The sequence below is a fragment of the Mastacembelus armatus genome, chromosome 11, assembly GCF_900324485.2.
Source record: "Mastacembelus armatus chromosome 11, fMasArm1.2, whole genome shotgun sequence".
In the NCBI taxonomy this organism is placed as follows: domain Eukaryota; kingdom Metazoa; phylum Chordata; class Actinopteri; order Synbranchiformes; family Mastacembelidae; genus Mastacembelus; species Mastacembelus armatus.
Window position 1 is genome coordinate 18,746,019 of NC_046643.1, and position 27,102 is coordinate 18,773,120.

Here is a 27,102-nt window from a genome sequence, read left to right on the forward strand (position 1 = left end):
AGCTTTAATTAAACACAGCGTAACTGTAAACACAAAGGCTGCTGTGCCCATGAAACAGGACCAGGTGAAGCTTTTATATGTGAAAACTCTGCTACTGTATGATCGAAATATGAGATGGAGATTGATTTTGACTTTATGTGATGCATGTACACACCTGATGATGGTTTCCATCCACAGTAACAGATGCTGCGGCCTTTTTAAATCAATTCATTAAAGACGTGATAGAACAAGTCACTAAAATGTTGCCCATTTACTTCATTTACAGTAAATACACCAACAATATATTAACACTGAGTAAATCAACACTGATCAGGCCAGGAAGTGTTTTACAAAATGTAATTTTTACCAAGAGAGATACTACACACAGTAAATAAAGACACAGACATACCCAATAAATAAAAATACTCAACTCCAGTGTAGAAAGTTATAACCAAAAATACATTTAGTTTTTTTTTTTTTAAGACGAAGTTTACAATTTGAGATTTTTTATTATTTTTTTTACCAACACAGGTTACAAGTGTTACAACCACGGCCATTTCTGCAGCAGCAAAATGTGAGAAAAACAAAAATAAAACCTGACCCAGCAGCCCTGGTTTTCTTTTTAACACAGACACACTGTTTGTCCACAGGAAATATTAACGTGAAATAATGCGAAAGCTGCTCACGTTGTGTGTTTTAACTACAAGATTAGTAGGTTCATCATTTTGATTATCTGCTTTCGCAGCTGGTGTGTGTGTGTCAGCTCTGAAATAGACGTATGACACCACAGCTTTTATATTTCGTGGGCTCTTGTTTTTATCTAGATTTATCTGTCACAGCTCTGGGAAGCACCGCCCTGCGACAGAAACCTTCTTATTAAAGTTCATTTAAAAATAAAGAAATAACACGAAGCTGGACGTGAATTGAGCTGATGTTCTACTGCTTCATATATTACTGCGACGCAGAGGAAAAGATGGAGGGAGGGAGAAACAGACAGCGACTACATACAACACCATTCATTATTAACACACCCAATATAGCTGGACTGGACACCTCTCTCCTTCGCCTGCCCTCTCCCTTCCTATTAACACACACACACACACACACACACACACACATATATATATAATAAGAGAGAACCAGAGCCCTGCAGGACCCTCCCACTGACCCTGCGACCTAGGCACCATGGCAACCCTCTGACCCATCCTGCTGTTGCTGTGGTAACAACCTTGGAGCATGTCTGACCACTGCCCCCCCTCACAATCCTCAAACGCACACTCTCTCCCTATAGCCCTACAGCCGCCCCCCCTCCTCCTGCTCCACGCCGAGCCGAGGCAAACCGATCGATATTCTATCACACAGAACAGTGGAGCGAGAGAGAGGAGGCCACGGGCCAGCCAGATTACTGAGAGGGGGGAGGATGGGTGGAGGTGGTGGGTGGGTGGAGGTTGACAAAAAGAAAGCCAGTGTGTGTGTGTGTGTGTGTGTGTCAGAGGAAACGAAAAGGGTTTTAGGGAAGGTAGAAGATGTCTGTGTGCAAAAAGGGGTTTTAGCGTGCGGGTGTAATCGGGTAGGAGATTGGGAGAAGGTGTGTGTGTGTGTGTGTGTGTGTGTGTTTGATTTGAAAGAAAGAGGTCGAAGGAGGAGGGGGGTGAGAGTGTGAGTGGGTAGAAGATTGAGAAAAAGTGTGTGTGTGTGTGTGTGTGTCAGAGCGTGAGTGTTATGGTGGATAAGAAAGGGATGTGTTGTGAGTCATAATGAGTCGAGTGGAGCTGTACGACATCAGCCCTCGTTTTTATTCTAACAGAGGTTTGTCAGAGAAAATTCAGACTGTGTGTGTGTGTGTGGATGAATGTAGTTTTATTTATTTAAATTGTACAAGGGCAAATATACAGCATGGTCCAATGGCACATGCCACAGCATTCATAGTCTAAGCTAGTTTCCAATTCCCTCCCTAAATAGGCCTTTAAAATTCATAAAAGTCAACAATAAAATATACGCTGAACAGCACAAAACGCAATTTAGAGCACGAATGGTACAGATACGATCAGACACCAGATCACTCATGACCACATGACTGAGCCTTTCTTTCAGCACCTTTCTATTTGAGCCGGTTTGAGTGATCCATTTTGACTCCTCTGGGTAAAAAATGTCACATGTTCATTTCCCAAACACAGATGCTGCTTTTCTAAATGAGGATTTACACAAAGACACTTCACCGTTCCCAGTGGACACACATCATGAAATGAATACACACAGGTTTACAAGCTCCTGCTTATGTTACAGAGGCAGGAGAAGACAAACACAAGATAAAATATAAGTGTATCAGATATAAACTAATTTTAAACTGGCAGCATTTTCATTTATTGCAGGAAAGTATTTTACAAAAACTACATTAAATGCCTTGTGTGTATATAGACGTGTTGTCATCTACATTCATCTGCCAGATCAGAAAGTTTTACACACAATCTTATACTATGGTGATACTATCTATTTTTCCCAATTAAAGAAACAAACCCAACAATTAATTCATCATTTTATAAGCAGTGTGTCCACTGTGATCCTATGTCTGTTTCATTTGAGTCAATCGACCATAATATCCATAATAAAACTGCAGTGCACAGCTTGTGTATGTTGATAGTAAACATCAAAATGCCTGGTATGTAAATGTGTTATCTTTAATAATCATTACAGAAAGGACAGAGGACTATGAAACACTTTTCATTTCCAGGTGACACTACCTGTCCTCCTGTCTGTCTATTTCTGTGTTATGTGCAGTGAGGACGTCCTACTGTACTATCCAGAGGTAGATTAGAAAGTAATATTATTGCCCTGGTGGTAATTAAACCTAAAAATACTTGGTCTCTGTGCAGGAGACGAGTATTTAAGTGTTATATGTTAGATATCAGAAAAGGTTACGTGAAACTCCTGAAAGAAACAGATGAGGAAGAGACGAAAACAATGAAGTCAGAAAAAGAGGTGACCTATATCTCCTGGGTTAAAAGTGGTGTGTGTGTGTGTGTGTGTGTGTGTGAGAAGTGGTCACTCATTTGCTCTGTGAGCCTTGTAATAGTATTCATGAAACATGGACACCATTGTGCTTGGTCACTGCGTATTTGTGTGTTTGTGTCTCACACACACACACACACACACACACACACACACACACACACACACACACACACACACACACACACACACACACACACACACACACACACACACACACACACACTCCAACATAAAACCATAAAACCAAAAAACAAGTCACAGGCTGTTTTGACTCTGGTTTGTTACTGCAATTAATTAATAAAGGCTGAATTTTGATCACTGATGATTTTCTACATAACAAATGTCATTAATAAATGTATAGTGATTTCAATATATAAGAATAAAAATACTTTCTTGTCACCACAGGGTTTTTTATGAACAAATCTTTCTGGTTGTTTTTAACATGCCATTAATGAGAAATCCTTCCCAATTGTAATGTATTGCATTATCTTCCAGTTCTGTATGTTTAAGGCTCATTACAACAGAGATTTTAACCTTTTTGGTGTGTCAGGGCTTATTTCAAGAAAAATATTTTCCTGAAGTGAACAAATTTATACTTTATACTGTCTGAATGATGAGAATGGGAAATAAACCTTATTTATAGGGATTTTATTTATCTTTATTCCATTTTTGCAGTCACATTTGCCAGGTCTAATTTCTCTCGTGGTTGTGTCACATCCTGCACTTCCCCTTGGGGGTTAATAATATCTCCTCATCATCTCATTAAAAGGGGGTCCACTATGTAATGCAGGGTGAATCAACAGTATTTCTAGTGTTTGGTGCTGTATGATGGTAACAGCCTGTTCTGGTCATTTAATCTCAAGCCAAATGTCCTGGTTCACCTGTTTGGTCGAGTCAGCACATATCTGCTCGTTGAGGTGTAGGGTTTAACTCCTTACCGAGACGTCGCCCCAACTTTGCCTTCATTGTGCATGTGTGTGTGTTCACACAGTAACAGAAACAGGGAGGTGTTGCCAGGGGATAACCTTCAGGACCTGGACGAGTCTTCCTAACAAACTACAGCATTAAGTTTAGAAAACTATCAACTAAATCTGTAGCTTTCCTCAGCTTTTTGGGGGTTTATACTAAAAGTCAGATCAGTGTTTAGCTGTTACTGTCCTGACTTCCAGCCACTGCAGCTGTTTTCAGCGATAAAGCTCTAAAGACCCACTGTCCACTACCTGCTCAGCTCCAAACAGCACAGACAGTGAGAGAGAGACTAGCTGTGAACACAGAGGTTATAGCTTATAGCAGCTGGAAGTCACATATTTCTCAGACCAAAGTTAGAGAGGACTAAATATTGGATTTAAATTATTCAATGGGTCAGAGACATAACTCCAGACTCTAAATTAATGATACTGTACCTCCATAAGTTGTACATGTAAATGAACAACCACTTGCTACCAGTCATGTCAATGCTGCATTTATGATGTGCCTTCACTGCAGATTATTGTGGATTTAAAGTGCTAGGATCATGTGACATTGCCACTAAATGGACCTGGTGGTGTCATTTTCCTAAAGAAAAGTAACTTCACATCTGTTAGGTTTGTTAAAGTCCCCACTTGACTGTGAGATCAATGAGCCCGTTTCCCATTACAGACCAAAATATACCATGTGCTAAAACTCTTTAGGTAGAAAACAGATGACTTGACACTATTGCTGCAAGTAAGAGTTGGTCACAGCATTTATTTCCATTTTCTGACAAAACTCCACACAAAAACAACTCGAGACCAAGCTGAAAAAAGAGAGATCCTTCTATTTTATTTCATATTCTTTTTTCTTTTTTTTTGCTGCTGTTTCGCAAGTTAAGGTACAGTGCCTTATTCCATATTTTCACAGATTTAAATAATGAAATTGGAGAGAAATCTCTTTTTCCGAGGACACAGAAAGATTGTATTTTTTTTTTTTTTTTTTAACAGGGTGGGGTTGGGGTTGCAGGAGGGGTTAGGATGGGAGAATAAGAGGAGGCAGGAAGTGAAGGTGGGTGGAAGTTTACAGGGACAGAGGGTTTGCACGGTGTTCACAAACAGACAAGCAGGGACAGATAGACAGGCAGGGTGGGGGGGGGGTGGATTGAGCTGGGGAGAGTAAAGGAGAGAGAGAAAGAGGACAGGAAGAGAGGGAGAGACGGTGTGCTTCGTTATATCTGAATGAAAACAAGCAGCTCTCAGACCCACTCCAAACGTAAAAAAAAACCAAAACTAAAACTTTTGCAAACAATTATTTTGTTTTTTAAAAAACACACAGTCGTCTATTAGAAAACAACACAAGCAGAAAGAAACATGGGGAGCAGGATGGACGGAGAGAGTCTGAAGATGTGACCTTTTTTAAACTTTTTTACCCTGATGAGGGCGCAGGTGAGTGACTACTTAAGATTTTTTCGGCAGTAAGTCAGAGACTGGCAGTGAGTAAACAGAAAGAAAAGGAGGTGAAGAAGAGAGAGAAGTGGGTGAATATCAGGAAATGGCAGTGATTAAAGAGCTGGATCTGGGTGGCTTTTCTCTGGCAGAAAACAAAAAACACAACAAAACAAACAAAAAGTGACACCACCCACCCGCTCAAATCGCCAGTCAGGGGATTTGGAGGGGAGCTGCCGTGTTGTTGTTCTGCTTGGCAAGAGTGATTGCAGTGGAACAGTCAGGTTTTCGGCTTTATTCTTATGATTATATTCTTTATTCGGTTCCACACAGCGCTGTAGTTCGAGTACACACATGACGAGTGGCTGCAGCTAACAGTGTAGTAATAAGCATCGGCACAAACAGTGATACTGGCAGAGACTAGTGCTGTAGAGACTTTGGATAGAAAAAAAAGGGACAGGGGGACGAGTGAAGATTTACAAACCCACCCCGCCCCCATCCTCTCCTCCTCTGTGGTTGGTCCTCTTGTCGTCTTGGCATTTGTTTTTTTGTTTCTTTAGATGAGGATGGAGAGGGTGAGAGTTGGAGGAGTAAACATAGTTTTCTTGTACGGTTTGACTATGTTGAGAGGAGACGAGGGATGGATGAGGGGAAGGAGGAAAGAGAAAGAGAGGGAGATAGAGAAGAAAGGATGAATTCAGGGAAGGATGGGTTGAGAAGGAAATGATGCTTTGATAATTTAATAGTATGTCTCTTTTTCCACCCAGCCTGCAGAAACAGACAGAAAAGGAGGGAAACAGAAAAAGGGTAAGAGACAGTAGTTACCCAGAAAAGGATTTCAACGCTGGTGTAAGAGTCAAGTCCTGCACAAAATAGCTTTAATATTCTACACATAAATATTGTCATGTAACTGTTATTCCGTTATATACTACAAATGTATATATACCGATCAGCAATGTGAATAAAACTCTGTTTGCAGAGTAAAAAACGGTGCCTATAAAACGCATCATTCAAAAATGTTCAGTAGACCAGTGAACCTGTGCGCCAGTCTTACCTCCAGGGTTTCGGCGAAGGATGAGTTTTCGGATTTCATCGTAAACAAAGATGAGGAAACTGTATGGGAACGCACAGAACCACCAACTGGGCCTGACAGACAAAAGGAGGGGCAGAGTGAGCAGAGCGACTGGGTCAGAACAAAAAAAAAAGTAGTTCTTACTGTAATGATTATTTATTAATGAACACTAATGATTGTAATCTTTGCTGTTGTGTGTCTGCTTGGCCCTTGTGTGGTACTGGGTTATACACATAAACCTGACATGACTTGAAGGCAAGACAAAGGGAGGAATAATCTTATATAACTGTACTGTCATTGCAGAACAAAACAAACACCTTGTAAATAAACACAATTTTACATCATGTTGATGATGTGTTGATCTGTGATGATGTGTTGATCTGCTCTTTGCTCCTAATCGGTGTGTACTGTCACTTACTTGAGTGGGTACATCCGTAGTGCCACGTCCATACCAGGGCAGTAGGACAGGAAAGCAGCCAGAGCTGTTTCTTCAAACAGGCCAAAGATCAAAATCTTATTCCTGCGAGACAAAAATGCATGAAGAAGAAAGTGAAAAACAAAGGACAGAGACAACAGACAAATCAAAACAAAAGTGTCAGGTGTTAAATAAGGAGGAATCAGTATGTGACCGAACAGACTGGGAGCTCTGATCTGTAGTATTCTTCTGTACACACAGGGCTGCAGCAATTACTATGTCCATGTACTTTTGAGAGTGAAAATGGCTTCACAGCTGACTCTGTGCAGGCAGGACATAAGGATCGGTAACAACACTGGTACCTGTGTTCATGTGCCTGGACTATAAATGCTGCCTGCAGAACAGAGCAGCGAAGTTAAGAGAACGGACCAGGAAAAACAGACAGAAGGAGGGAGGGAGAGGAGCCCACAAACATAAAACTGGGGCCATAAATTAAAGATGTCTCAGACTTAAACTGGTTTTGTAGTGACATCTAGTGGCAGCTATGGAGAACTGCAACAACTTCCTAAATGCCTCATTGTGACTAAAGCCCTCAGTACAATCCACTCTAGGTATCAATAGCAATATGTTCTCCAGAATCAGAGGTTTTCTCAAGCCCTCAAATACTGCACCGATCTTAATGTGTACTTACTTCATGCCCTGCTGGAACACAGAGTTACGTCTGGTCTTACAGATGATGACATCTGCCCACTGCACTACCACAATACTGACGAAGAAGGCTGTGTGGCAAGTGAACTCTACAATCTTACGCTGCTCATAGGTCTGTAGAGAGAACGAGCAGAGAAAGAAGATGTATGAGCTAGTCTGTCCAGATTCTGGTCCGAAACATCGATCATATGACAACACTAATGCTCTTCGATCACTGACACTGTAATAAATTGTGTATGTGTTGTCTCAGCTCACTCATACCCATTGCTGCCCGTAACTGTCCTCCAGGTCATTGGTGGAGCGATCGTCCCAGTTGAGCCGGATGCCGACAAGCACAGATGGCAGAAAACCATTTTCAGCCATGATAACAAAATAGGCAAAGAAACCACCCAGAGCTTGGATCATACCTGGAGAAATAGAGTTTAATTATTTATTAACTAAGTTAATCTGACAAAGTAAAATCCTGTACACCCAGAAAAACCACCAAATAGTCTGATGCAATGACACACTGTAGGAAATTTTGGACTTTGTAGAAAGAGCTAGAATCAGGCTAACGGATGATCTAATTCACTGAACCAATATTCACTTTTATTATTTTCTTAAAATAACATGTTGGCAATAATTCCACCGGAGTACTTTACAGTACAGATATTCAGTGTATGTTGAATAACAAATATGGCACCTACCAATCTGCCCATAGGCGATACTGATGAGCCTCTCATTAACCAGTTTGTCTCTCAGTGGGTTTCTGGGCTGGCGCTTCATAATGTCGCTTTCTGCTGCCTCATAGGCGAGAGAGATGGCAGGTACCTGACAGCAAGAGGCAGAGACAGTGTTGCTATAATGCAGATATAATTTGGGGTTTCATGGTTACACGCTATAATGGCTTTGGACACAAAGGTTAATTTTTAATCACACAATAGTTTGAATCCATAACAAACTGCTCGTGAGCAGATAAAAATTCTTCCAGCCAGAAAAACTGTCAGATTTCATGTATTTTGCAACAATACAGTTTTTCCTTTCCAGTGGAGATCTGACTCTAACAGACCAAGAGACTCACATTCATATGAAAGTTACTATTGAAAAAATACTGACAGGTAAAATGACTGGACGTCCTCCTTCCAGTGTTCCCACACTGCCATCTACTGTTGTTTTTGTGTAAATACTCTTTAATTATAACTCACTGTTTTGCAACATCTTTAAAGTATGTTAAAGTTTGCGATATAACCACAACACTCAGTTGCTCTGATAATAATTACCAGGTATTACTGGATCTTTTTCCACTTGCACACCTGTTTGACATGGATGTCTACAGTTCAAGTTTGTGTACAGCTGTAATGTGCATGGACGAGTTATTCAAAGATCACATGAAGAAAAACGTCCTTTACCATGTCTGTTCCCAGGTCGATACAGAGGATGGTGATGGTGCCTAGAGGCAGTGGGATGTTGACCAAGATGAAGAACAGGAAGGGGGTGATCTCTGGGATGTTGCTGGTCAGAGTGTAGGCGATGGACTTTTTCAGGTTGTCAAAGATCAGACGGCCTGTAAGGATAGAGGTGGAGTGGAAAGAAACAGCAGTGATGAAAAGACCACAGCTCAGCATGAAGCAAAACCCACAAGTGAACCCAGGTAACCTTTGAAATACAGAAAACTACATAATTAACTCATTGGTGCTGCATTAACAAATGCAGTAATTCTGCTGAACAGTGCTTTACTATAGGACACTTAAAATACTGAGCAGGTAATTCTTCAAAGGTTTGTTTTATTTTCTCTATTTTATTTATAGTCTCTTATTATTTTGAACCGCACCACTTACAACACAAAAAAAATAAAAAAAATAAAGACTAAAAACCTAAACTGGAAAAGATTACACACGTTTTTAGCCATAACGCTAAACACTTTAACTTCTCATCCCCCCTTTAGCTTCCCTTCTTCACAGTCTGACTTTTCATTTCTTTCCCACCTTCCTCTACTCCAGTGACGATGGAGGCAAAGTTGTCATCCAGCAAGATCATGTCAGCAGCTTGTTTGGACACATCTGAGCCAGAGATTCCCATGGCAACACCGATGTCAGCCTTCTTCAGGGCAGGAGAGTCGTTCACACCATCACCTGTAACAGCCACAATGGCTCCCTGACAGAAAAAGGAAACACAGTTTAGAGCTTTGTCCACAAAATGCTCAAAACCATGCACTTCTTTTTTTTTCAGCACTCATTCTTAGTTGCTTATGAATATATAAATGTGTTTAATGCCTACAAAATGTGTGTCTATGTATAATACATGTACCTGTCTCTGACAGCCTTCTACAATGATGAGCTTCTGCTGTGGGGAAGTTCTGGCAAAGACAATCTCTGTGTGGTTCCTCAAAATATCGTCCATCTGCTCCTGAGTGAGGTCTTTCAGATCTGTGCCATGGATCACACAGGCCTTGGCATCCCTACATAACACAGCCAATGCAAGTCAATCAGTTTTGTACGACAAATGACAATAACTTCCATCATATCGACACTTACCTGGGGTTGACCTGGCTGACTGGGATGTTGAGGCGGGCAGCGATATCTTCCACTGTCTCATTGCCTTCGGAGATGATGCCGACACCCTTAGCAATGGCTTTGGCTGTGATTGGATGGTCGCCAGTCACCATAATGACCTGAGAAAGATGAGGAAAAAGAGAAGGAGGAGGTAGGAAGTGAAAAAAGCAGAAACAGAGAATCTAGTAACAAGACTCTAGGAACAACTGGAAAGAATAGTATAAAAAAGAAAAATAAAAGGAATTCATACTACTCCTAAACCATTATATAAAATTCCGTTAAAAGTGCCCACCTTGATGCCAGCAGAACGACATTTGCCCACGGCGTCAGGCACAGCAGCACGGGGAGGGTCAATCATAGACATGAGGCCCACAAAGCAAAGGTTGTCTGTCTGGAAGTTGACGTCATCTGTGTCAAAGGCAAAACCTTTGGGATATTTGTCCTCTGGCATGAATACGTGGCAGAAACCTGAAGGGATTAAGAGGGAAGATGGACAAATGAATTGCATATACAGGAGGATACTATACAATAAGCTCTTATTCCATGAACTTTTCTAAAGTAACCACTGTTTTCCAATCATTTATCACCCTTACCCAGTACTCTCTCTCCCAGTCCTCCCAGCTCCAGATAGGCGTTCTGGAAAGCCTCCTTCATCTCATCATCCATGGGCTGTTCTTTGCCCTGCATCATGATGGTGGAGCAGCGGTCAAGGATCCTTTCTGGTGCTCCCTTCATCACCAGCAGGTAACGGTTGTCATTTTCATCTTCAGTTTCATGAATTGAGAGCTGGTGGGAACAGATTTTAGTGTTGTATGTAAGTATGCAGTTTTTTGCAGGGTTTACCACGTTTCAGTTAAGTAAATCAAAGAGACTAACCTGGTACTTGTTGGTGGAGTTGAAGGGGATCTCAGCCACCTTCTTGTTCTTGTCCCTCATGGCCTTGATGGAGCCACATGACAGCTCAATACACTTCAGCAGGGCTGACTCTGAGGCATCACCAGCCACATCACGCTTCAGGATGGGCAAAGATTCCTGGCCGGCCTTGAACACAGCACGGTTGCACAGAGCAGCAATGCGGGCCAAAGACACCCATGTTGTAGAGCTCTTGTCAAAGGAGGAACCTTCAGAATAATCAGGAAAAAAGGATTTAATTTAATTGACAGGTGTCTCATGTTTTTACACTCATTGCTGTGAGTGCGTCGCCACAAAGTTAGATTTTTGGTTCCAGAAACTAACTAGATGGCAATAATCAAATCTAAATCAGGTTACAATACTGGTAATATCTTGCAGGAAGACAGTACATGAAGACAGATGGCGAAGGAAAATCTCACCAGACTGGTCTTCAGTGGTATCAGCCTCATGTATCTGGTTGTCAAACCACATGTGGGCCACAGTCATCCTGTTCTGGGTCAGGGTTCCCGTCTTGTCAGAGCAGATGGTGGAGGTGGAGCCTAGTGTCTCCACAGCCTCTAAGTTCTTTACCAGGCAGTTCTTACGAGCCATTCGTTTAGCAGTTAGTGTCAGACACACCTGAGAAAGACCAGACATGACAGGCAAGAACAAAGAGGGAAACGGAGACAGCAGGAGGAGGAAGGACAGACAGAAGGAAAGAAGTTGATGACGAGAGAGTAAGAGACAAAGGTCAAAGAGAAACAAACAAATCAAAGAAGAAAGAGAAAAAAACAATTAGTATCTAGATGGTAAACTAACAGCACAGATGAACCCCTCCAGGCACTAAACTGATTTATAATTTATGCCAATGAGTAGATCAACATCAGTGTCACACTGAACAACAAGCAATTAAACTGTGCCTAAAACTAAACCAGTTGGACACCTGGAGACATTCATCCTGCTCAACAATAGCAAAATGCACAAAAACCTCCTTCAAAAAAATAAAAACACAGCCCAACAAGCAATGCAGAGAGAACATGAGGCAACGGGTGAAGTGATGAAGCAGAGCAGCGGTGCAATATGTCATCATGCCAAGTACGGCAAGACCCATGGGCCAAACAGAACTAGCAAAGGCCAAGCAGAGGAGGCCGAATCCAGTTCAGAGCTCACTAGTCATTAGCCTAATGTCATTACATTATCTAGACGTTGTCATTGCAGACAGCACGACGACTGGCCTGGAAAAGAAAGAGAGAGACCTACAAAGAGGAAGATGGAGAGAGAGAGAGAAACAGGTACACAAAATATGGGACTGCCCTAGGAAGACAGAGAGGAGACAGATGGAAAGACAGAACCACCAACACACAATACACCACCTTCACCACAAAAACAGCTATGTTAAAGCACAAAAATACAAAGATACTCACAGAGATGCACACAGACATACAGCAATATCACAACACAGACAACTCACAAGCACAGAGAAAAGAAAAGCAGGTACACAAAAAAAAAACCACAATAGAACACAAAATAAGCCATACAGACAGTATATACAGAAAGCACATAGTCAGACATGGGCGAAACTGGCAACTTAAGGATTGACCTACATTCAGGGACAACCTGCATCATGTTCTGTAGTGCAGATGAGTCTGTTAATCTTTAAATCTAAAATAATGTGTGGATTAGGGGCTAAAACTATTTTCAAAGTCAATTTCTGTAAGATGGATGCTGTTCAGGTAGAAAAATGGCTGTTTAGATATTTAATACATGAATTTTAGGAAAATAATGTTTGACCCCAAGTCTGCAAACAACACTACGAACTGAGGAGAAAATCAAACACACAAGAACTGAAAAACTGAGACAACAAATCAAAATGACAGAATCTCACGACTGTACAAAAACGCTGCAAACACACAAATACACACACACACACATTCACTTCGCTCTCCCAAACTGAGAAACACAAAATCGATTAAAAATATCTACCTTTCCCTCAACTAACACACAAAGCACATACATACAACATATTCAAGTTTGTCATTTCTCTGCCAACTCACAGTGACTGTGGCCAGCAGCCCCTCGGGCACATTAGCCACAATGATACCAATGAGGAAGATGACGGCCTCCAACCAGCTGTAACCCAGGATGAGTGACAGGACGAAGAAGGTCACGCCGAGGAAAACAGCCACACCCGTGATGATGTGAATGAAGTGTTCAATCTCTTTGGCAATGGGTGTCTGAAGAGAAGAAGTTTTACAGTTTTTACTACTTATCAGCATCACAGGAGCACTCAATCTAAATCATTTGTTAATACACAATGCAACCAAGGAAGCAAAAAGATAATGAATAATGAGTATGTCACCTTGCCAGTTTCCAGGCCTGAGGTGAGGGTGGCGATGCGTCCCATCACTGTACGGTCACCGGTACAGACAACAATACCACGTGCTGTTCCTGCAGAAAGAGAGGACAGGCAGGAGTTTTATAATTGTTCACTATCAGTTCCAGGGGAGAAACAAAGAAGGCTTCAGCAAAACATAAATATAAAAAGTGAGAGTACGTGCATACATGAATGCAAGCATGATGATCATTGGAAGCACTTAAAGGTTTTAATGTAATGTAAAACAATTTGTCCACAAGAGGGCATCATCCATTATTATTTTCCAGTCCACCACTAAGAGCAACAAAGTCTATGGGATAAAATGATGAAGTGAACTGGATGAACTAAAACAGCTATGAGGTTAAATCAGGTCACATTTTTGGTCACTGGGTTCCCCTGATGACCAGTGATGTCACTGGCTGCTCCTTCATCAGACCAAACACTGACTGTAGTCAACAGTAACAGCTAATGTGTGGCACCTTTGTTTGCAGGACTATCTGAGCACTGAACCAGAACCGTACAAACATAAGTAAGCAGTCACATGAGGGAAAACACACACAGACATCCACATATGTTTGTGTGTGCCTCTGTTTTTACAAAGAACAGTGGGTAAACTAAAAGTGCATCAATATGACGATGATGAGTCAGGATGAAGACAGTTGTGATGGGAACCTTACCCTCAACACAGTTGGTAGAGAAGAAGGCGATGTTGCGGGTTTCCAGGGGGTTGTCATGGGTACAGTCAGGTGACCTGGTCTGGGGCTCTGATTCACCAGTCAGGGATGAGTTGTCCACCTGAACAGAGAAATTTGATGATCAACTGGTGGGAGTGTGAAGACTATATACAAATTTCAGATAGGCAGACAAAATGTAAAATGTAACACTGAGGTACATATGAGGTTCATATGAAGACCTACACAAAAAAATGTATAAAATCTGTGTAAATATACCATGAAGGTAAATAAGTTCTCTCTACTTTCTCACAGATTGTTTTCTGCATCACGCCTGGAAAATGATCGCGTTCACAAAGCTGTTTTATTATAAAGTCTGAATAATGCATTGTGCATGCTGTTCTTGTTTTAGATAATATTTGATTACTCACAAAGGGTGAACAGAAACACTTCTGTTATCCATTATTACTTATACCTTTAAATACGGTGCAGCCATTTTTTACTGTTGGTCACTGAAACAGAATGAGCTGAAAAGTAATGTGTTGACTACTAACATTAAAAAGACTCTTAGTCTGATGCTTTTGTGTTTGGGACTGGAAACTTAATAGTCTAGGGACAACAAGGGCATCTTTAGGGAAGTTGTTATCTTGTTAGGTCTGCATGAATACAGGACTATAGCACTGCTTGTAGCTCACCTTACAGCCGTGGGAGGAGATGATGCGGAGGTCAGCAGGGATCCTGTCTCCTCCTTTCACCTCCACCAGGTCACCTGCCACCACCTGCTCAGCATTGATTTGCATTTTCTCTCCCTCACGGATAACCAGGGCTTGCTGGGAACAGAGACAGAAAGAGAGAGCAAACAAATTTATTTTGGGGAATCATTTACATAATTATCCATCCATTCATTTTCTATACCTGCTTATTCCTTAACCAGGGTCACAGGGATCTGCTGCACCCAACAGTGCTAACCACTCATCCACCATGTTGCCCCATTTACATATTTATGTAAAGTTGAAATTGCTTACCAAAAATAACACAAACCATTGCAAAGACACTATTTAGGGAAAGGTTAGAGATGAAGTACATCAGTGTAAAAACTACAGGAACTGAGAGGCTCATGTGGAAGAAAAATTAAAGCTGTGACAGCATTATATTGTGACATGAAGCTTCATAAAAATAGAATTTTCCACTTAATAAACACCAGAATAACTTAGGAACCCAGTTTACCTTCAAATTACTCTACTGAGTGTAAACTGCTTTTTAGATTTAGATTTTTGCTCGGTGTCAGTAAAGGTGATCATAACTGGGTTTCTGCAAGGTTCAACAATTTTAATACCACACAGAATGGAATTTAATACCTGTTTTTCTAAAAGTATAAAACCATATCAATGAAACCAGTAGAGCTGATATGACCAGGAATTATTTAAATACACTGACATCTCCTAGTGTATAATGATAGCTTTTATTAAAATAATGCAGCAGAAACTGATTCATATATGGATGAATTATCTAAAATAATCATTAACTGGACAATAATACTTTGGATGTTTTGTGATGACAAAAGGATCAATGCTGAGGAAATTCTCTTTAGTGCTTCTTGTGCTACTTTCTCTTACCATGTACATTGATGAGACAAACTTAAAAACGGAATAAATCAGGCACTTTTGGCACAAATTGCCAGTTTTTGCCTGGTGTTCCACTGTTTGGTGTCCAGTACCTGAGGGACCATGTTCTTAAAAGACTCCATGATCTTGGAGCTCTTAGCCTCCTGGAAGTAGGAGAAGCAGCCGGTGATGATGACGACAGCTGACAGCACGATACCCAGATACAACTACATAGACAGACAGGGGAGGAAGAAAGAAATATGAGGCTTTCATAATTGATTAGAGAGTGACTTCACCTGAATCTAAAAATGTATCACATAAGAGGAAGGAAATGGAAAAATAGATCACAGAGATGCAAAGAGAACACTGGACTTTAGAGGAAATGCAGAGATAAAAAAAATCAGTTGTCATAAAGTTGAGGCTCCTGTAAAATTGAAACTAGAAATAAGACAAATCATGCTTGTTTTATTTCATATGAATGTCTTTAAATAATTCTCCCATTGGCACTCTCATTTGTGTCCTGTACCATTTGACATAACTGCAGCCAGATATCAGAGTGTGAATCTCTGTTTTGAGGGTGAAACACATCCTCATACTGACGTGTCACAGTTGTTTCAGCCTGAGTCACCTCCTGTGGTCTGAACCAAGTTATTTTGTCCTGTCATGCTGTGTGTGTCAGAGCAGTTCAGCCTCAGTCCCTGACTCCACATGAAGCAGTGCTGACCCATGAATGCCCTTCTCTTACCCTGCCATTACCAACTCCAGGAGTTACACACTCCCTGTGGTGAGCCCAAAATGGATGCTAACAAGATGGTGCCTGTCAGTCTACAGATGGGTCGGCCGGCATGATTCAAACAAACAGCTGACACAACCTTTGTCAGTGACACAGTCTTGCCTCTGAGGAGAAGTGAGTCAATAAACTGCCTTGTAAATCCAAGTGCTGGAGGACATGAGGCAGAAACACTTGCAGCAAATCGCCCTCCTCTAACCTCCTCCTGTGGTTTCTCACAGGTACTGATGATCTACACTGTTTTGATACATTTTTAGAAAAACATATTCTTTGCATTGTGTCAGAACTCCTATCTTTCAACATGTTATTTAACATGCGGGCTGATTCATTTTCATCACCAGGCCTGAGAGTTCATCCCATCATCAACCATGCATCAAAAATCCTCCACTTACATTATCCCCAGCGGGCTCGTCCTCTGTGGCAGCCTGGATGGCGTAGGCCAGGAAGCAGAGGATGGCACCGATCCACAGCAGGATGGAGAAACCACCAAACAGCTGGCGACAGAACTTGACCCATTCTGGGGTAGTGGGGGGTGGAGTCAGGGCGTTGGGGCCATCCCTGGCCAGGTACTCTGCAGCCTTGGCATTGGTCAAACCCTGGGCAGCAGAAATGGAGAGGGTGGACAGACAATTTAAAGGAGAGGTAAAAAGCAAAGAGAAGTAGGTAGTGGGGGGGAAGGAGGAGGAAAAGAATCAGGGAAGGAAAGACAGAGGAAAATTAGGGTGGAAGAAGAGGACAGAAAAGGAAAAGAACGATAATATTCTAAATAATTGAAATTGATTTTACAATCGTATTAACTGGGATGTAATAAGTGAAAAGTGTCACAAGTTATTTGAAGCAAATAACATACCTGGACGATATCAGTGTTGTATTTCCGGCAAACTTCCTCCACAGACATTTTGTGTTCCGTCTACAAAGAGTTTAAACAGAATGTAAACTTAAAACATCTGCCAATTTTCATATGGATTCATGTACAGTGACCTAATGATACAAGTAATGTAAGGGGCCAGAGTTGTAAAGAAGTTCATTTATATTCTAAACATGTTCCTTTATCATTAGCAAAACTGACCAATACAAATGAACTGAAATTGTCTGTATGTTCCTCAAAGACATTTGGCATTTATTCAGGTTTGACCTATGATATTTTGAAGAACTACACAGTTTTATCCTCTGAGTTTAGCTTCCAGTCACACGGGGGCAAATCCTTCCACATCAAGATTAAACTGCTCTGGCATATTACCTCAAACTGCACTGTAGCACTACTGTACACTGACATACCTCGCCTGCTGTCCTTTTTAAACAGAGAGATTAGATTACAACTGGACTGTAGCTCTTTGAATGCTGGGGTGAAGCCAGGACACACACTATCTATAACCCAACTACACAACTGGGACTTCAATGATGTGACAATAACCAACTGATTTTGAATGAGGCTTTTGGGAGCTTGTGCCACCAATCTGGTAGGTTAAAAAATAAATAAAGATAAAGATAAAGATAAAAAAGCCCTACAGTATTAGCACCATGGGCATCTAGAGCACACTGTTTAGGATAGTGAGGTCAGAGAAGTAGAAAGTAGTGTACATACTATGGGAACTTCCTTCTTGAGGTCATCCAAATCTTTGCCTCCCTTCTTCTTGGGTGACTCCTTCTCATCCTTGTCCTGCGTGGTGGCCACGCGGTAGCTGTCCGACCGTCCATACTGCAACACAAAGAGACAAGATCGCTGAGTTTGTTCATTTTATGTGGACAGAGAGAAAATGCTAGAAAGTCTAAGTAGAGAAACTTCTGCCTATCCTACTTGTAGCTGTCACTTAGATTCATCACGATTAGATTCAGCCAGCCAGTAGGCCTAAATCCTATTTTCTTCTATATTATGACCCAGTCAAAACATCTAGAGTAAGATCCAAATTAGATGTTATCCCCTGGTGTGAGAAGGGGAACTCAAGACTTCCTGATTAGGTCTGGCATCATTAGAGCACGGGCCTGTCTGAAGAGCTCCACTTAAACAGCAGTTTACACCACCACTATTTAGGCTACTGCTGCTCAACCACAGACACTGCTATTGTGTCTGAGAGGGGGGGCAACAAATAAAAGCAGTTGAGAGAGAGTGTGATCACACAAAAATTAAAAGACCAGAAGATATAAAGAGAGAAGGTACAATTCAGGACCCAGGATAGAAGAAAAATGACAGTAACTGTAACGTCTTCTTGGGATAGTTATAATCGCCAATGTCCTACATTAGTGCGTCTGGATATGTGTGTCTAAGCAAGATAAGATAAGATAAGCTAAACTTTATTAATTCAGGGGAAATTCAGTTAAATGTTATTTAGACCTTTCTTTTAATGTAGGAATGTGTTTGCAAACTTCGACTAAACCCCTTCAGTATACGGCAATCCTATTACTTCTCTAATGTTCCTGATAATGAGATTATCACTTTTGATCATTTTTACCTCCCAAAGCAAATTTATCAAGTGAAACTAAAGCTGAGCTTCAGTGGAAGAGGGCACTGATAAATGACTGAAGATCAAGCAGTACAGTATAATACACAAAGCTGTAATTAGAAGATAGTGATCAATTTCAAGTATTTTCCTTGATTCCAGTGTACATCTTACTTTCATCAGTCACACAACACAACACATGGGAAATTAATTGTGTAGAGTAGATCAGGGCGATGATGGTTCAGCTGCTAAACAGCAGATGTGTTTTTAGAAGCAGAGACAACTGGAGACAATTTATGATATACTCATTGGGAAGCAGGGTGTGTATAGTCAGCTACGCGTAATTAAATGAATCCATTGCTAGAGGAAACCTCTTTGTCTTTCTTATAATTTTGTGAATTTAAATAGCCTGTTTAACCTAATGAAGTTCATTTAAATTTTACTTTGAGCCTAAACTCAGCTGACATTTCCTGAGAGCGTTTTAGAAGTGTGCGCAGCCAAATGTGTGATGGCTTGTTACTGGGGATGCATTTTGATTTGACATTTGCTCATCAGGCAGACTCATGCTACCATCCAATCCTCGTATAAATGTGAGAATATGTGCTGTAAATAATCACATATTGGGATTCAGGTTCTGTTAAACTGTGCGTGATGAGAAGGAAGCCCAGACTTATTTTAGAAAGCTCTTATCTGGATTAGTTTAGGCTGAGAGGTTTCACAATGATTTGATGGATGTTTTATGATGTTGACTGTCCGTCGGAGCAATGGTTTGCTGACATCCAGCCAAACATACTATAAAACATGTATTAACATTCTCTGTCTGTTGTCTCAATCACTTGAGAAGAGGCAGATAAATCCCAGAAATCCACCTGTAAATATCATGTCTGACCGACAACCCCAAAATCCCCTGCAGGCACAAATATCCTCCTCAAAACATGCAATAGTTGACTCACCACATAAAAATTATTAAGCAATGGTAAAGAGAGAGCAGACTCACACACATCCAGACAGTAGCAGAAGACCTTTGACACTGGCAGCTATAAAATTTTAAAAATCCATATTTATTGTTGTTATTGTTGTTGTTATTGTTGGATAGTGTTAATAGGTAGAGGTATTATTTTCTGCTTGACTGCAAATGAGCATTTTTCCATGCTTGGATTTCTGTGTGTGTGTGTACCGTGCGCTTCTTAAATGTGTGTGTGTGTCTGTAGTTCCATCTGTCAGGAGGTGCAGTGCTCCCCTGTCAGTCGTGTCCAGCAGGCCATGGGATTACTGCTGTTTACTACTCTGACAGATTAACCCACTGAACAATAATAATCCCTCTCAATCACTCTCTCTTTCTGACCCCCATCTTTTTAATCCTACTCTCTCAGTCATCCTTACTCATTCACGTGTTTACGCTGTTGTCTGTATTTCTCTGGAAAAAAAAAAAAAGCAGTGAAACTATTTATATTTGACCCAAACAATCACTCTTTCTTTTCATTTTTGCCTACCTCTTGAAATATTCTTGTATTTGTTGAGCTATAGAGGTTACAAAGATCATCTCATGTATCTTAAAAACTACAGGCTGTTACTGAAATCATTATGTTGACAGTGTTAGTATCCTTTGGCTTGACTGTTTAACCCAGAGGAGCATCCACATCCCCAAAGCCCAACATTAAACAAGTCCCTTTAGTGTCTAATTTCAATTAACAACTCAGGATCAGCTACTAAGATCCAGTATCTGTGATGATTGTTATTTATGACCAGGAACTCTACCCGTCTAGCTAAAGAGTAAATAAGGCAGATTTCCAGTGCACTCTGACTGTAATTTAAAAGGGTTTGCACAAATAAACAGTGACAGTAATCACTGACAAAAAAAAAAACAAACCTAATCACTGCTCACTAGTTAAAATGTGGTAAACCTAAAGAACCAATGAACTGGACTACTGTGAGACTACACAGACAGAGTGTCAGGGGACCATCTACACACAGCCATTTATTTTTAAAGACATTTGCTACCTCAGTTTGTTTTCTCCTCTGCCCTCATGCTCACATGTGCTCACATCCATTCAGGACAATGACTGCCAAGGCAGTAAGGCCATTCAGGCAAGCACGTAAACAGCCTTGAGCAGCATTTGACTATGCATGAAGTCACAAAAAGAAACCTAATACATCTACATTTATACCAGTACAGTTAAGAGTTGTTTAGACTTCTTTTCACTACTGAAAACCTTATAGAAGAAAGCTTTTATATATTGTGTTATTACTGTCCATTCTGTTTACAATAATAGGCTTTTTTTCTGTGTTGGTCATCCTTTTTTATGTTTATGCCAACAACGTTTCTGCTTCTGGTTATATACTTGGTAATTTCAACCTCTTTATTTTTCTTCACTGCATCACATAGTCCCAGGAGGGACAGGTCACATTCACACATTTGACAATGTGATGAAACAAACATGAGCATGGTGAACTGAATAAAATGAATACCCAATTATCAAGGGCAACATGTTCCCCCAGGAATTGCTATTTTACAGACACACTATGACTTTCAAAGACATTTCTGAGTCAAATCAGGGCAAGTACAACCTAAATTTTAGAATCCCACACCAACCAATATCATATTTGTTCTAATTTACTGTGGACTGAATTCCTTACAGATGTATAAACAATGCACAATGGACTGGCATATATTGCCTTCATTGTCGCTGATTAAATTGACTTAATTTACAGGGTACTTTCCTGTGTATTTTCTTAGCCCAAGTACAGTATGTACTGTTCTGACTGTTCTGTCTAGTTACAGGCTGTAAAACCTGAGGAGGTCTAAGCATCCAGATGTTCTGTGCCAGGCTACAGGACAAACTGTACATGCTGAACATTTGCAGTCTGCTTGAACTGCTGGTATTGTGTACCTAGCCTGGCCTGTGGCTCAGAGCACCACAGGTCTGAGGAAGGCCGGGTAAGCCCTCTTTTAATCTGCTGAGATCACCGGTCAAATCTCAGACATTAAACAGGGGCATTTTATCACTACATCCTAGTACAAGTATGAGTAAATGCATAGATGGTTTGGAGAACAACAACAATAAATCATGAGCCTAGCTTTAATTAAATGGTGCAGATCAGGACACAGATACATATCTACTGATCATATCTGCTAATGAAGGGAAACAACTTCAAATGAGCTGTAATTAGAAAAAGGAGGCATGAATTATTAAGATCAGTATCTCTATGATACAGCTTTCCTAATTCATTTAAGTAATTTCAGAAGTAGTTTATTATGACATTTATTTCAATGAAAGCAGCAGAATGCTCTTCTCCTTTTCACAATCCCCTGTTAGGGAGGACACCAAATGCAAATTGGAACAGCAGCATCCATAGTATAAGACCTAGAAATATCCACCAGCTGGCACTGAACCGTCTGGTATTTAGCCATGTTCAGCGTGAGGTATTTAGCCTATTTTTCAACTACATCTGAGGATGTTCCAGTGACTGAAGTGTCACGTTTGTCACTACAAATCTGAAGAGTGGATCTCACTAGTGTATGTTGTCTGCAGTGGGTCAGGGTAACCCCCCCCCCACACACACACACAAAAAAATAGATTATCACACAGATCAGTGGACTACCCGAAAAACAAAAACTGATGGACTGAGTGCCACACACATACATAGGGTAAAAGAGGTCCTCCATCATCAATCCCTCCCTTCACCCTCCCACTTTGTTTACATCCGCCTCCCAACAGCTGCCCATCTGTTTCTGATCTACTCATCTGCACCAAGGTTTAATGGAGAGACAGCTAGAGCCATGATGCAGACCGATGATGATGATGATGATGCTGGGTTTTAGCGTGCAGTACATATGTTTTCAGTGTCCACAGCAGATAAATGCCATAGGGATCAATTTGTTTTGATCTGATTCTGTGAAATATTTCTTCATTGGAAGCTTAGACGGCTGCTGGAGGAGATTTCTAACAAACCAGACCACAGATTTTGAGCTGCTCGCCAACATTTAGCTGTGTGTGTCACCTCCTGCAGTGCAGCAAGTCTGAGAGTGTGATAGAAAATGGCAGTAACAGAATCAGACTGACAGCATCTGCAAACCAATGGGTTGACAGATGAAGGATCAGAGGTTTCCTAGTAGCTTCCAATCTATTGGTTCAATTTAACTAACTGAAGTCAACTGTGTTAGGGACATTGGAAAGTTTAATAATGCACTTAATGTGACGTAGGCTGTGTGTTATGTAATAGTGTGCAGCATGCTCTCACTACTTGTCATTTCTGTATGGTGGTGTTGCAGAAGGTGTGGGAAACAACTAGTTATCCTAAGTCACACCACGCAAAATGACCTTATAGTATATTTTAAAGTGATTTGGAGAAGAATGGATCTACACTATTCCACACACACTCACACAGATGGAAACTAACGACAGAAAGGAGGTTGAGAGTCTGTGTTGATGAGATATTGACGGACTGCAACGATTATACAAGAGTCCATGACCAGGAAAATATATATTGGATAACTACAATTAGTAATAATAAACTGCACTCAGTACAGGTATGTTTAAACTGGAAAAGTCCAATAGCACTACAGCAGAGTAGCAGTCTGGATGTGTGATTAATACAATAATTAGTTTTTACTTTAAACAGGTATCATTCAACTATGGATGGTCACAGGAGTTTGACATATTTTTCACACTGATAACTTTATTTTTCCTGTAGAGGTAATTATTATTAGGAATAAAAAAAATACCCACTACAATGAAGAGAGCTCATGGTGTCGAGAGCTACTACAGTGTATGAACGTTCACCTTCATCATATATGGGTTACACATATATGTTGCATTAGAGCAGGTTGGGTCAGAAGAGCACTGCCTATCTTTAAACACACAGACAGTATGCATTGAGCCACACCACACATCATCCATCCTCCACAGTGATTGGTTCTCTTCCTAAAGCTTTGGCACCAAGTGCATTATGGGATATCAGCATATGCATTTATCCTCGTATAGTTCCTTTTCCCTCCTGGTCCGTTGTGTTATTTCTGTAATTTTCTCCTAAACCTCCAACGTTGCTCCCTCCTCTGTATCATCACTGCACATAAGCAGCATCTCTTGTAGCATTTCTCCTCTCCTCCATCCTTCCCAGTATTCACCCATCTCAAGGTGACTCACCACAAAGAAAATCTCTGCCTCTCTACGCTGCTCTACTTCTATCATTATGTCTAATTCACAGAATTATGCTCAGATTTCCTCTAGGGAGGACACTCCTCTCCACAAGGCCTATGTTGGCTGACCTTTGTCTCATGTTTGCCTTCCATCCTTTCACACACCAACACAATCATTGCCTCCTCCAGCAACATCCCCTATCAATTGATTGGCCTGGATCAAATGGCCTCGGTTGCCTTGTCAACTGAACATCTCTGTTTCTCCCTACCCCCACCACCACCACCCATTCACTTGATTCCACCCCTCCCAAGGGCAAATCACAGCCTGAATATGGGAGTTTCCACTCCCCCACACTATATGCACACCACCTCTTCCACTCTTTGACGCAGTAGTCAGAGTTGTGTGTGTTTTCCCCCTCTGGCCATATAGTGGACAGCATCACAAACCGTGACAGAACGGCACCGTTTCCATGACTCGGCCTGAATGCTCTCTCATCCCAACCCCCCCAAACCTGAATGTGAAGCAGAGGAAAAACCACTGCCCATCATTAACATGGATGTACCTGACACTAAAAAAAAAAAATAGAGCTAAATTAATCCTAAAGTACACATTTGCCTGATTTTATGGATGCTACACAACAACATTGACACCATAATGCAAAACCTCTAAGTAAAAATACATCATACTGTAGGAGATTATATAATTCTATAAATAAATAAGGTTAGATGAGGTTGTAATATGGTATGGACACTGGGTAATAACTTATAATAATACAACAGGTATGTCAGAATGATTTTTTTCAGAATGAATGACATCTTAAAGTCTAAATTTAGTGGCTAGAACAGGATGTCCTCCATGACCTGACAGATCAGTGAGGTTCTGGGAGGCTGCAGGGGTAAAACGAGACGTGGAGGTGTCGTCTCTGCCCTCACGGAGAGCACCTTCCTTTGGAGCCTGGCGGTCGACATTTTTAGGAGTTGGTTGGTGAGGGATGGGTTGACCATCAGTGAGAAACCATTTTGACGCACTTGTCTGTGCCTATTTGGTACCCAGCTGCCTCTCCATCCTCACCAAGCACAGCACCGCCAATGACAGCAACACGACGCACTGTCGCATTATGTAATGTTTGAATGAAAATGCAGCAAATGCTTCCTAGTGAAGATGAATCGAGCAAAATTCATAATCAAATAATGGTTTTGACCCCCCCCCAGTCCCTACCCTATGTGGACCCGCATTTCCATTCCGCACCCACATCCTACAAATATTCTAAAATCGCTATCTTTTTATTAAGAATAACTGCCAAGGCACACACTTGCAGCCATGAATGTGGTGATAAAGAGTTACTGCAGTCAGACTCAGAGGACTGACAAGATATTCCGCAATCCGGGCTGCGGTTTTTTTGGCCACCAGCAGGTTTCATATTCTTGGGCGTAATTACCTATTACTCATAAACGATTTCATTTCTGATGGGTCGAGTCGAGTCATTATCCAGTCTGAAGAATCGCCCCTTTTTTTTTTAGGGGCTGTGAATTTCCTAAACCGTCTGCGCTGTGTCCAGCGGCTGGATCCAGATGTTCGGTCGGTGTAATCTCGTTTTTTGGAACCGCTGAACGAAGCAGCACATCTGCATAACCAGTGCTTGTTGAAAACCTCTGGATCTGGTCTGCCTTCTGGGCCCCTTCTCGGGTTTGGCACATTTGCTCGTTCCGTTACTTTTGCGTTACAGCGCCAAAAAAAGGAGAAGACTCCCAGAAGACTTAAATGAAAGACACCAGGCGTGTGTTTAACGTGTCTGGTCAGAAAAGCAGATTGTGTTGATGTCAGACCTTCATCTAAAATACAGACTGATTAAAACTGCAGCAGTGACGGCACCTACACCTATTAAATTACACGCCACTGCCTCTCACCCAGTCAGGAAAATGAAGCACCTTCTTTCAGGTGGGTGACGGCCTTAATTGCGATGTTCTCCAGGTGCGACAGCAGCATTAACGTTTCCATTTGATTTGAGAGCTGTAAAAACGATAATAGAGCCTCAAGTACCAACCGGGGGGTCGTTACTGTAACGCGTTACCACCCTGCACCGGTTCTGTCGCACCGCCCGGAGCCTGGATGCGGCGGATTGACTCACAGAATCTGGCGCATGTTCCACGGAAACAAAAGAAGAAGAAAAAAGACGCAGAGTCAAAAAAACAAAAAAACAAAAAACGGTGATAATTTCTCACCGAGTCGTTACCGTCATTTGCAACGCGTTGATTTGTTGTGATGAATGATACCTAACGTGATGAATCGGTTGGACTGTGACGATGCATGCAGCAGAGCATTTTAAACAGTATTTCCATTATTATGGCTTTCTTAGCTAAGTCACACTGTTTAACATTAGCCCACCGTGTTCAATGTCATTCTAACATCATGCCTGTGCCTCCATGAGGTTTAACCCTTTCCTTAACACACACACACTCACACACAAACACACACACACACCGACAAAACCCAGGCTGTAAAGCTAACTTTAACAGAAACGACATTTTACAGCAGATTAGCTAAGTAACGTTAGCATCAAATTAGGAGAAATTTAGCTCCTACCCCCATTTCGGCGCAGTCAGTCGGGTCTCCTCAGAAGATGAGTCGCTGTTATTGTTGATTCAACCAGAATATTTGGCTTTAAGGCAGGAGGGGGAGCAGTTTCTGGTCTGATAATGAGAAGAAAAAAAAATGCCTCCTTTCAGTTGAGAGCTATTGTGCTAATGACCAAAAAAAAAACAATCTACTAGCTAACATTATACCCTAAAATGGTGTCTATTTTTTTTTAAGAGGAGCGGGCATAAGGCAACTTGACAAGGCAAGGTTTCATCGAACACCTCGGCAAAGCTGCAGCCCGTTCAGATGAAAATCAAAAGAGTTTAATATTTTTCGTTATAAAATGTGAAAATGATGCGCAGCCGCTACTGACACTTCACCAACCTTCTCCCTGTGAGGCGCAAATGATGCCGGTGGAAAGTAGACCCGGGCAGCAGGCTTGTCCCTCGGATGCTGTCTCCCTCCGCAGTAGCTCGCCGACTGCCGCACCACTCAGGGTTTAA

General features: G+C 41.3%; 1 protein-coding gene across 2 annotated transcripts; it reads right to left on the reverse strand.

Moving 5' to 3' along the window:
* Window positions 1-3,462: 3,462 nt before the first annotated feature.
* atp1a3a (ATPase Na+/K+ transporting subunit alpha 3a) lies at window positions 3,463-27,102 on the reverse strand. 2 transcript variants are annotated; one of them, XM_026299784.1, is made up of 24 exons: window positions 26,984-27,102; window positions 26,606-26,712; window positions 18,029-18,142; window positions 17,294-17,353; window positions 16,836-17,039; window positions 15,767-15,880; window positions 14,745-14,879; window positions 14,056-14,173; window positions 13,364-13,452; window positions 13,059-13,238; window positions 11,445-11,643; window positions 10,990-11,234; window positions 10,707-10,899; window positions 10,406-10,581; window positions 10,096-10,232; window positions 9,869-10,019; window positions 9,547-9,715; window positions 8,971-9,125; window positions 8,269-8,392; window positions 7,844-7,989; window positions 7,566-7,696; window positions 6,878-6,979; window positions 6,442-6,533; window positions 3,463-6,155 (listed from the first exon to the last, which is right to left on the reverse strand). In XM_026299784.1, exons 2-24 carry the CDS (start codon window positions 26,609-26,611, stop codon window positions 6,127-6,129), a joined length of 3,069 nt encoding a protein of 1,022 aa, XP_026155569.1. In that variant the 5' UTR covers window positions 26,612-26,712; window positions 26,984-27,102; the 3' UTR covers window positions 3,463-6,126. The 2 variants fall into 2 exon arrangements, with proteins under 2 accessions (XP_026155569.1, XP_026155570.1); XM_026299785.1 differs by having other exon boundaries at window positions 26,973-26,997.

Excerpts from the sequence above, each read along its gene's own strand:
- atp1a3a (XM_026299784.1), bottom strand. Across the intron at positions 8,393-8,970 it reads TCGACCTGGGAACAGACATG|GTACCTGCCATCTCTCTCGC; the intron begins GTAAAGGACGTT and ends TCTTGCTGTCAG. Across the intron at positions 6,980-7,565 it reads GTGTTCCAGCAGGGCATGAA|GAATAAGATTTTGATCTTTG; the intron begins GTAAGTACACAT and ends TTTGTCTCGCAG.